Source organism: Anticarsia gemmatalis, chromosome 16, assembly GCF_050436995.1.
Source record: "Anticarsia gemmatalis isolate Benzon Research Colony breed Stoneville strain chromosome 16, ilAntGemm2 primary, whole genome shotgun sequence".
NCBI classification, from domain to species: Eukaryota; Metazoa; Arthropoda; class Insecta; order Lepidoptera; family Erebidae; genus Anticarsia; species Anticarsia gemmatalis.
This window is the reverse complement of record NC_134760.1, coordinates 2,759,344-2,771,548: the sequence shown is the minus strand read 5'-3', so window position 1 is coordinate 2,771,548 and position 12,205 is coordinate 2,759,344. Positions and strand designations below refer to the sequence as shown.

The following is a 12,205-nucleotide window of genomic DNA, read 5'->3' as shown; positions in this document are numbered from 1 at the left end:
GCGGCCAGTTTCATTGAAATCAGCCAACTGTGCAGGACTTTGTTTATAGCGGCCAAGTGTGTGCACAATACACAGGTATATTCTACATACAACTATAAGCAGAAACATTTTGTACCCGCTAAGGACGGCGATATACATAACCGGAAAGCGGGACGATCCCACTAAAGCGGGACGTATGGCCACGCTAACTATAACGTTCATAATATGTCGCGGTAAATTAGCAATGTGCAAAGCAAGGCCGTCGCGGATAGTATCTTTCACCTTTTTAATTCTATAATATAATTTATTAAAAAAGCTTAACATTTTTATACAGCATCTTTTCGTTTAATTGCATTTGCTAAGAGATTGGGCTTAAGATATATGAGCCAGGTGTTATTATTGTACTTAAACAAGATATCAATATTTTGTAAAGCTGTTGTCATGTATACAATAAAAATGTAGTCAAAATCAAAATATTTAATAGTTTGACTGTCTCGTGACGCAGCGGTTAAGGTCGCCATGCCACTTCCATTACATTGGTCGTGGGTTCGATTCCCACACGGAACAAATCAATATTTGTATCCAAATCCACATTCCACAAATAGTTGTTTCGGGTTTGGTTGCACTCTAAGTTCGTTGCTTGTAAAAGGCCCCGCGATACACGAGCAATTCTTAGTGCGGGAGCTTCCATTATTAAAAAAAAGAAAAAAATTGTTCACTTAGAGGCTAAACATGGGATCTAAATCTAACTTAATGAAATAGTTTCATTAGGAAAATCTTTATAAAGACGTGCAAATTTAAAACAAGATGTTTCATAGACCAAATTGTCTAAAAGTAATGTCGTCCTGGGCGATTTCGGCTACGGCGGCCAGTTTCATTGAAACCATCCAAGTGTGCAGGACTTTGTTTATAGTGTCTAAGTGTGTGCACAATACACAGGTACACTCTCTATTCCTTTACTCTCATAGTCTGGTGGGACTCGTCTGTTTTAAATCAGTCTCGACTTAAGTCTCCTCTCAGTTTGAGGAGCTTACTTTACTCAATGTGGATGGGCAAGGGATGTCGTCATGGAAATATCTATTAGATTATAGTAGATAGGATGAGGCGCCCATAGCCAGTTGCGCTCACCGGTTGGTACACGATCTGTGGGTTAAGCAACCGTTGGCGCGGTCATTCCATAGATGGGTGACCGCATAGTGGTATTTGAGCTGGGCGTCTCCGTGCTTCGGAGGGCACGTAAAAAGTCGGTCCCTGCTGTTGTCTACTAAGATAACAGTCGTTAAGCCACGTCAAGCCACGTTTTGCGTCGCCCCCAATGCAAAACTTATATAAGTTTTACTTCACTCCCTCTCGGTAGTAGCCTATAATCTTCCGGTTTGGTGTGTCCGTCTCCCACAAGATCCATCTTAGATAGCTTACATTTTATTATTATTATAACGTGTAAGATACATCCGACGGACTAAAAACTAATCCCATATTCAACTCTACTATAAAATTAACAAATATTAGAACAACACAAATTGTTCTAACATTTACAACTGACATTTGACTACGTTTGAAGAATTTACGAAGCACTAATTAGCGCCCTGAAAGTAGTATTTACACGATACACCCCACGACAAAAAGACTGAGAAGGCTGACCTATTAATGCCCGTTATTATTGTAATGGGACCTTAGACAAATGTAATAGTATCAAGGTGTGACGCAACTGTCGTTCAGGTACAGGTGGCCTCGTCAGGTGTACTCAAACACCCCTAAAGGAGCGCAACCCTACCCATGCGCCCCACCAAACACGTTTCCACGGCAATACTCGCGGCAATACGACCCAACCCATAGACAACTAGCCCGCAAACTTAACTTTGTATACCTTTGAAGAAAGCACCTTTTAAGAACATTTGCCACAATTTAAGGTCACGTGACAATACATTTGTAATTAAAATAAAGTAACGATTGCAAAACGACGGCTGTAACTCTCGCACGACTGTTCGACTGTTGCGCGGTATCCATCAACGTCTGTCAAATGTGTTAATATTGACAACAATGTGATAAGCACGTGATAAATTGATAGTTTTTATACTTGTAAGTATTTCGAGATGTTTCCTTAATTCGTCACCTGCGAGACGAAAAAGATAAACAATGGCCACTACCTATTTGGACCAAAATAATCGTAAATAACTTCGAATTAAGTCACTGGGTAAGTCATTCTTGGTCGTGTGTTTTACTCCTTACGTTCTTTGTAGGTAAAATATTATGGACTGGGTATATTTGTTAAAAACCACTCGCGTTATTTATTCCCTTTAGTTTTTGTATGAATATTTTTTTCTGAAAAACGATCCTTTAAAAGGTAAATTATGAGTTTTCTGCCTGGCTTATAATAGTAATCAAAATGTGCATTGCCTCACAACATCTCTGATATTTTAATTTTTGCCTACAATTGTTCTGTACATAATAAAATACATTAAGGAAATGTAAACATGAGCGACACGAGCTTTTAAAATTAATCTACAACTGTTGAAAAAGGCTGCATATCAATATTAACTGTTTTTTAATTACCCACCACAAAGGCCGCATGCTCCTCTGCCGGGTGGCACGCTCTCTCGATAATCGCGCACTAGGCAGAATGGCCAGGTGTCAAAGGCGAGTGTTTTACGAAAAAAGTATAAAACGTCAAAATCATTTGGTTAAAAAATCTGTGCAGGTGCGTGTCCGAAGTGGTCAGGGGGAAGGACAGCTGATCGTAAAACGAATTATAGGTAACATTAGCAATCGATTTTTTATATCACTCAAAATTAAAAATGAATATTTGCAAATAAACAAGAACCAGGTTTATTTGCGTTTATATTATAAATAGCTATACTACTTAAATATATGGATACTTTTAACCCATTAGGTACTGTTTCACTCGTTACTGTATGACAAGATATATGGCTGTGAATGAAGTAAAATAAGTTTGCAAGGATCGGACTAATTGGCAGTCTCTGGGCGTTGGCGTTGGAGGGAGGACTGATTTGATGTGTGTAGAGCCGCCTCACAAAATCAGATACGGTACAAGCCTCGAGTCTTTTTTAAACAATCTAGACGAGTAGTTTACCTCAGGACATCATTAACCCCCGGTTTCTGAGATACATTTAACGGTAGTTTATCTATTCAATAGCGTTTAAACTCATATAAAAAAACGCTATTGAATAGATAAACTACCGCTAAATGTGTTCAGAAACCGGTCAGTAAATGGAGTACTTTATTTACTCGACATTTGATTTCTTAATCTTTCTCCACTGTCGTTTTAACCGCAGCCTTGAAGGAAACAGAGGCTTTAGATCAGTGGTTCCCAACCAGTGGTCTGTGAACCACCAGTGGTCCGCAGAAGTTAAAAAGTGGTCCGCGGATAAATCTTTTATTACTGACTGTTTATATTATATTTATTCGTACTTAACTTTATTTATTAAACGCAAGCTCAGAAATCACTTATGTTAATACAAAATTACAGAAGTTTATCCCAAAAAATATTACTTTTTGTTTTGTTGCTTTTGTTCTATTGATTTGCGAATTAAAGTTTCAGGATGATTATTATAGTTTATTTCTAATATACATACATAGTCGTCCCTGCTAATAAAAATAGTATAAAAGTGGTCCCGGGCCAAGAAAAGGTTGGGAACCCCTGCTTTAGATCAACTAAAACCAAGATTCGTTGATATTTCCTTTGTTTCTTATCACAATTAAGTATATCCATTATAAAATGTCGGCTAGTTTAGTGTTTCGTCCCACGACAATTTCGTCCCACTGGGACAAAACACATACATTTAAAAATATTCGTAATTAGTTCAGTGTTTCATATTTTAATATTTACGGAAACCAATATTGACATGATAATTTAGTTACATAAATAATAATCAAGGATTCAATAAAACGAAATCTTATTTTGTAACAAATATAATTCGGTATAAAATCTACAAAGACACCTTATAAAAGTTTGGTATTCGTATAATATACTAGCTGACCGCGCAACTTCGCTTGCGTCACATAAGGGAATGAGTCAAATTTTTCCCCGTTTATGTAACATTTTTTACTGGTATTCTGCTCCTATCGGTCGTAGCGTGATGATATATAGCCTATAGCCTTACTCGATAAATGAGCTATCTAACAGTTAAAGATTTTTTCAAATCGGACCAGTAGTTCCTGAGATTAGCGCGTTCAAACAAACAAACAATCAAACATACAAATAAACTCTTCAGCTTTATAATATTAATATAGATTAAATAAAATAGAGAAAGCGTCATTAACTTACACCTTCAATATTTTCAGAAATTGATTTTTTACGAACCGTAGTAGGTTCACAGGTATTTAAATAAAAAATATTTATACATATAGATTTTTTTTACATCAAACTTATTACAGATCATAATAATAGCACAATGGGAAGCACGATAAAAAAAAATGTTTAGTAAAAAAAACTTAAATACTTAACTAGGTACGTCTTAGTATCATAATTTAAACTTAAATTATAATTTATTTTCTTTAAAAAGACAACTCCCGCACCAAGAATTGCTCTTGTGTCGCGTTGACTTTTACAAACATACAAACAACGGACACAAAGGACTACCAGACCCGAAACGATTATTTGCGGATCGCACTAATAATAATAATAATTGTTCTGTGTGGAAATCGAACCCACGACCCCCCGACGCAATGGTAGCCGGCGTTTAATACAAATTACCTTCTAATCAGTAGGCTTGCAGATTTCTCACATTGAGTTTGGGAAAATAATAAAAATAAAATAATAATATGTATACTCCTAATCTCTGGTCTCTATCTACCCCTACCCTACTACTACTATCTACTACCCCTTTGAGGGGAACGCGTGATTTTTATAATTCCTAATTTCGGTACATATAAGTATTACATTACTTTTTTCATTACATCTGCATCCGGTGAGACTGGAAGCCAACTCAAACATAGTTGAAAGAAATTATTATAAAATATGTATAATGTCAAATTCTACGGAGATAATGATTTCGGTATCTTCTGTGTGTTGATTAATTGCAGTAAACCGCGGTTTCATCACTCTGAACAAGCTAACTTATCATATGAAACTGGATACTTGTATTCATACCTTTGCCAAAATTGTATGTGTCTTTCTAGCATTCTCAATATGTTTGGCCCAAGCTGCGTCTCTAAAATACATATTACCCACATATTTACCCCAATTAACGTTTTCTAATGTTTTAAGACTTTTAGGATATAAATTAGACATTTTATTAAACACAAAGTCCTGTAGATCTACATACAGGTCTTCATATACTTTCTCTAAAAGTATTTTCAACTTATCGAAGTACTGTTCATTATAAGGGAGGCGACAAATAGGAGTAAAACCATCATTGTCTGTGGTCCTGCACATTTTTATGAATTCTTCGCGACCCAATAATTTCTCTAATGAAAAAAAGAAACCATAACCGTTTTGATTAGCAGCGTAGTGAAGTGGTAACTGACCGGCAGAATCTTTTATATTAAATATTCTAAGGCGATGCTCTAAGCTTAATTTTGACAGTTGCTCGTAGCAAAATTCTATATACTGTACTTTCTTACCCAGGTAGTGAGCTAGCGTTACTTCAGGTACTCGTTCATGTCGTAAGGTAAACAATTGAACTATCAGGTTTGGATCATGTTGTAACGATCCCAGCGTAAAATTAGACATTACTGGTGTTTCCACAGCAAATATTAACGGACTAAATCTGCAGTCACAGTAAAACAAATCTTTTATTCTATCACGGTCAATATCTGCTACAAGCTTTATTAAACATTTGACAATATTCCGCCTGTAAAACTTTACAGCGAGACAGAATAGACAAAGATTATCTCCTATTGTCCTGCTAATAAACTGTATTATATTAGTCTTATTAGCCCTGTTCAACGCAGCACACTGTAGAAGAAATATAATAATGTATTCAAAATCTTCTTCAATAGCATGCATCATGACAGGAATTGTTAAAGTAGCGTACATATTATTATTATGTAATACATTAAACATTGTGTCTAAGTGTCGTTCATCAGTTTTTAAATCATTCACAATGATGTCGCCGTCTCTCTGCAGTTTACCATTAATGAATCTGCGAAATCCATAATTCTCATTGATTGAAATAACACGCATGAACTGTTCCCATGCGGAAGTAGCATAGTTGTCAGATTTTAACTTTGAGAACATATACTCGACTGCGAAATATTCAGCGAAAGTGTAGTGAACAAACTCGGGCTTGTTCCCTATTATACACTCCACGACGCCTGTCTTCTCTTCACCTAATTTAACACTTACTATAAATTCTTGCACCTCTTTTATATCACATTCAGAAAGAAAAACACCGCGGTCTAATAATGTATACGCAGCTAATTTCTTATGATTCTCTATAAAACACGTGCGTTCCTTTTCCACAATTCTCCTCATGTCAGGATCTTTCAGATCTATCCTATGTTTCTTTTCACCGAAACGAATCTTGTCAAACTTTGTATTCATAAACCGTTCATAGAGACTTGTTAAGTTTGAAATATCGTCTAATTCTTTAAAGTGAGTAATGGGTCTCTTACAATTGTAATTAAATACGATTTCAAAATAGTCTTGATACATTTCTGCGATCATGTGCAGGTGTAAAGGAAGGCTCATAAACTTTCCTTCATTATCGTTGAGAATATATTTTATGTTATAATGGATTCCTTCCACGCAACGATAACAAATATTCAAATATAAATCTGTCACTGCAAATCTTTGAGACCAAACTCTATGCAAATACTCTATTTGTTCTAATTTAGTCAAAGGTATCAAGTTAAAAGCAAAGGTTCCTAGAGCCACTTCCAGGTTATGAAGTACGTCGTAGGGTCTGGAAGTGATCCAAAGATGTGACACGTTTGATGATTTGAGAACACATAGTAACCGTATCACTTCATTTGAGTAATGAGGACAGATTTCATCAAAGCCGTCGATAAGAACTGATAATCTGCCATTATTGTAATAGTGGTTAAACAACCTTATTTCTGATAAATCTGCTAATGACATATGTTTGTCCTCATCATCAGACAAACTGAGTTGATCGGTTTCATTCACATTGACGCGTTCAGCGACTGTATCTCTGATGTTATCGTTACCTTCATATTTGATGTCTATGCTACTGTACAAGAACTTGATCACTTCTTTCAAGTCGATGTTTGTTTGGTTTTCCTTCCACTCATTAAACTGATCGACGTTTTCGAGCAAATTTATGTTTAATATCCACAAGCTCGGATGTAAATGTTTTGTGTTCGCTGCTAGGTGAGTGAGAAGTGTAGATTTGCCCATCCCAGGCTCGGCGCCTATGATGACTACCCTGTCTTGAACATCCTTCAAAGTCTTTACACGTGTTCCTCTGTCTACATGCTTCATAATTTCGTTTGATCCCTCTAGTATGTTCGCGTAACTAGCATCATTATCTGAGTCTTCGCCTGCGTTTTGTTTCAGGGATCGTTTATCATTCAGTTTTATGTAACGACCGATGTTGTGCGTAATGTAGTAATCAACTGTTTTGTGATAGATATGATTGAATAGTGTTTTACCTATTTCAATTTGTTCGTTTTTAATTAACTTTTCCAGTAAGTTTGCGCTCAAAAGATTCAGACAAACCTCATCAAACACACAATTGACAGTGAACTCAATTCCTTGAAATTTTACTTTACGTTCTTCAAGAATAGCTTTACGAATGTTACTCGACAAACTTCTGAAGCTATTGTTATCATCATGGCGGATAATGTAGTCATCATTTATGTTCTCGAGATCAGTTTCGAGACTATCGCGAGTTATAATCACAACTTTTCCTCTGAATTGCTTCAGTAAACTATTTATTTTATGATAGAGACTGTCTATGTTTGTATGTCTTCGACTCGTTACAACTAATGTTGATATCGTTGCATCACGGAGTTCTGATTTTACAATTGCTAAACAATTTTCAACTATTACAAAATCCAAATCTAAAATCAAGAAATTCTTATCATTTATTGCATCGAAATACTGTATCACCTTTTTAACAGACCAATCTATATGGTTTGATATAACTATGATGGTTCTTTTATCACTCTTTAGGAACCAGTCGAATCCTAGAGAATTACATTGCATTTCAAATAGATTCTTGATAACGTCGGATTCAAATTCCAAAATTTTGTTTTTCTCGATGTTCATAAAATGAACGACGTTTAATAGAGGGCTGCCCAATATTTCTCTTTCGGCTTGTTGATAGAACTGACAGTCTTTTGTCAAATAAGGTGCCGAGTCACGCTGCTTCCACCACTTCTGTACTTTATCATGGACCTTAAGAAATATCGCTTCACTCTGATACCGGACGAGAGAATCATTAAACGTGTCATCGTTTGAAATATTCTGAATTTCAGTTTTAATGATGGTTTCAACCTCATCCTCGGTCGCCTGATTTGTATAAAACGTAAGCTTGCCTAAAAACTCTTTCACAAGTTCTCGATCGTGCTCTTTATTGTATAATGACAACTTTGGAAACGTGTTAATATTAATATCAAATCTGAACCTACTCAGATCATATTTGTCTGTTAAACGTCGCAATAATCTAATATTATCTGTAGACAAACTTTCTTCATTAGTGTTGAATTTTAACGTACCGGTTTCATCATCATATACGAGCAGATTACCCACGAGACCTGCTAATCTAGTTTCCAACTCTTTCATTTCAATGGTACCATCAACTACTGAATTGTCATCGAGTTTTATAACATTAAGTGTCGAACAGTCAGATTGAACTCTCTGAAATAGTTTTTCGAGTAAAGAGCATACGTAGTTGAGTCTCCTTTGCTGCCTGATTTCATTTCCACCGAAACAAAAAGCGGGATTTCCAAAGTTGGGCGGTAATTTCCAAGAAAGATTTTCTATATCAAGTATTTTACCTCTTTCCTTTTTGTTCCCTATCTTTACAAGTTCGTCGTTTATCACATGTTTCATGGCCACGAAACTCTCTTCCGTACTGTCCAAGAACGACTGACGGAATTTAGTCTTTCGGTAAGGAACAGTTGAATTATTTTGTAAAGTTTCAATATCAAATATGTATTGCGCTAAATAAACGTGATATATTTTTATCAGATCGTCGGACATGATGTTATGGAAGTTGTCTTTTACTATAAATTTTAACAGACTCTTTGCCAGTAAGATGGCGCGTGTTTTCACTAGAGTCGAGATCAAAGAGTCAACGTCTTTATCATCGTAATTATACTGAAATATCTTCGCATTGTCGTTTGTTTTAATCAAATTAGCTTCACGAGATTCTTGTATAAAAGTCTTCTTACTGAAGTTTTCTTCTGCTGAGGTGAAAATAATGAATTCACATTGCATATTCTCCATCGAATGTTTGAAGATTACGTCGTCGTTATCAGTGATGAATTTGTGTTTTATTTTTAAATAACTATCAAAATATTTTTGTAAGTGAATGTCGATGGTCAACTTGTCTTTGGTCGGGTGGTCTTTGTGTTTCACTTGTATAAATAAAGCTCTGTGTTTGTCGGAATCATTCGTTTTGTAACTTAAAACGATATCATCGAATGCCCCCACGCCGTCGATGTTGGTGCCCAACACAAACTCTTGTATATTCTTATGATTCAAAGCTCTGAACAATATGAGAGTTAACACTTTAGTTTCGTATAACTGTCCGCTCAATCCTGTGGTGTGGTCTCTTTTACGATATTTATTAATTTTACTCATTGTGTTATCGTTTATTACTGATATCTTTTTATTGTTATCTTATTATTCCTTATAATTGTTATCTGTAGGTGTATGGATATTATGTCTACACTGTTTTTATCCACATCCAAATTTGAACCTGTAACGTGACATAAAACAAAGTAGTAGACAGTTTAATATTTTTAATTCGAAGCAGTAGTTCCTGAGATTAGCGCGTTCAAACAAACAAACAAACTCTTCCGCTTTATAACATTGGTATAGATTAGTACATCTGTAAAGGCGGCGGTTAGCAAGCGAGACTGATACACGAGACCGCGGACGGGGACTGCGACCAAACTTTACTTTATGCATGAGACAGTTCGAAAGCAAAACCGAGACAGGAGACAGATCGTAAGTGATAGTCGCAGTCTCCGGTCGTTGTCTCATGTCTCTGTCTCGCTTGCGAACCACCGCGTTAAAGATGACACATATTTCACACTCACCTTTAACTCAAAATGGTTCCTGGTTCGCTCGCCGCATAAAGACTACTGCAGATCTACTTATTCAGCTGAAATAGTAAAATGTTGGTGTGTTCTATAAAACAAGCTTCAGAAAATCCTATTGTGTTTGTAAATAAAACTTCTATGTATCACGGGGACGTACCTGTGTTACTATTTATTTGTTATCAATGACGCTAACTGATATTTGATATAAGCTGTTATCGTTGTCTGTGGTACCTACTAGTGCTGCCCATTTATTGATAGACACAGCATTCAAAATACAGATGATATAGGTGCGAAACAGCGTAATATTGAATTACAGTATTTTTTATAGTGGCAATCCTAATAATCAACTTTTCAATATTTATGTGCAAAGTAATAATTCCATACAAAATAATGAATAATCATTATTTTGTATGGAATTATTACTTTTTCAGATTAATTTTTAATACTAGTATTCAGTTGTATGCGTGAGACTGGAAGCCGACTCCGACATAGTTGGCGGAAAGGATAAATGTAATATTGCATCAAATTCTCCATACAATATCTGTCGATTACCTCAAAACTCGGTTCGGAAAGTAAGTTCCGAAAGGTAAAGGTAAATTGTAGACTTTTAAGAGCCATCAAGCGTGTCAGTTTTTCCTCACAATGTTTACCTGTCTGTATCGTTAGAGCGAGTAATATATATTTCTAATACACATATAACTTAGAAATGTCATCGGAGTTTTGTTGTGGGTTAAAACCTTAGAACCCTTAGGCCTTATAAATACAACATTCGGCTCTCAATGTTCCATTGCCGCTTGGGATGCTAGGAAAATTATCTTTTGTACTAATGGGATGGTTGTCTTAACGTGACTGAAACTAAACTGAACCCCGTGTTACGTCTTATCTTGCGCCATTCACGCAGTTGACGCAACAGTTTATTGCTATGTTCGGACACACAAAGTAAAGTGGCGCACTTATTCTCGTTGTAGTGTAAAGCTTGGGGCATACGGTGGGACGGTGGCCCGAGATGTAGCGACGAGAGTTGCCGCGGCGCGCATCACGCCAATTTCACAGTTTCGTCAGCGATTAGCACGCGCCGCGCAAACCACTGTGTTTAAATTGTATTGCCCATGTGTTAAAATATATATTTTGTATTTTATTACGGAAAGTATATTTAAAAAAATTATGTATTTAGTACTTGTTTTTGTTTTTCTGATTCAAGATTCTTTCGAGATTATCCGTCTACAATTTTTCAAAAAAATATTTGGAATTTGAGTTCGCAACGCTAATATGGTTTGTATGTATATAGTTAGGTATCTGATTTCAAATAACGGTATAGACTCTACGGCTCGCATTTTAAAAACTTGGGTTGCACTTAGCTGTGAAAATGAGCCCCTAGAATAAGATTTACAGTCTAATGGCCAATACTTATCGGTGTGAGTGCAGAAATGCGAACCGGCGCCATGCCGGCGCCGTGTCTGTAGCGGATAGAATGCGCTCGGGTCATGCGTCGTAAGTGTGCAACTGGCCTAACGCAACAATGAAGAAAAAATCGAGTATCGATTGTTCCAAATATATCGATTGTTTTATTGTTGATTGTTTTATATAACTAAAATTATCGGTTGTTTTATAAATTTTTCAATCGATTCTATCTATAGATAATAGAGATTTTTCTTTTTTTTCTTTGCCAATAAATATGAACTTTATACAGTTTTTAATATCTTTTAAACAGCAGCAACATATACCTAAACATCTTTGAATTTTTTTATCTACTGCCTATAACTATCACGGTTCGTGAGGTACAGCCCAGTGACAGACAGACAGCGAAATTTGAGCGTTAGGGTTCCGTTTAGCCCTTTGGATACGGAGCCCTAAAAACATAATTATAATAATTATTCAAAGAAGAAAAATGGAATAACTTGTATAATTACTTCTTCTTCTTATCGTAGTTGTCAACCTAGTGGCAAAGTTGTTCAAGCCGTCTGAAAGCCTTAGACGTGGGTTGACGACTGTTATCTTATTTGACAATAGCCGGGACCGATTTTTTAAG

At 36.0% G+C, this 12,205-nt stretch overlaps 2 protein-coding genes across 2 annotated transcripts; both read right to left on the bottom strand.

Moving 5' to 3' along the window:
• Positions 1-4,480: 4,480 nt before the first annotated feature.
• Positions 4,481-7,711, bottom strand: LOC142979197 (uncharacterized). The gene has a single exon (XM_076124000.1). It carries the CDS (start codon positions 7,382-7,384, stop codon positions 5,084-5,086), a length of 2,301 nt encoding a protein of 766 aa, XP_075980115.1. The 5' UTR covers positions 7,385-7,711; the 3' UTR covers positions 4,481-5,083.
• A 239-nt stretch (positions 7,712-7,950) lies between these two features.
• On the bottom strand, positions 7,951-10,304 carry LOC142979605 (uncharacterized). The gene is made up of 3 exons (XM_076124635.1): positions 10,174-10,304; positions 8,015-9,830; positions 7,951-7,965 (listed from the first exon to the last, which is right to left on the bottom strand). The coding sequence occupies exons 2-3, from the start codon at positions 9,710-9,712 to the stop codon at positions 7,951-7,953; spliced, it is 1,713 nt and encodes a 570-aa protein (XP_075980750.1). The 5' UTR covers positions 9,713-9,830; positions 10,174-10,304.
• Positions 10,305-12,205: the final 1,901 nt, after the last annotated feature.

What these genes read in the sequence shown, in the direction of transcription:
- LOC142979197 (XM_076124000.1), bottom strand. Translation starts at nt 7,384, where the DNA reads ATGAAGCATGTAGACAGAGGAACACGTGTAAAGACTTTGAAGGATGTT.
- LOC142979605 (XM_076124635.1), bottom strand. Translation starts at nt 9,712, where the DNA reads ATGAGTAAAATTAATAAATATCGTAAAAGAGACCACACCACAGGATTG.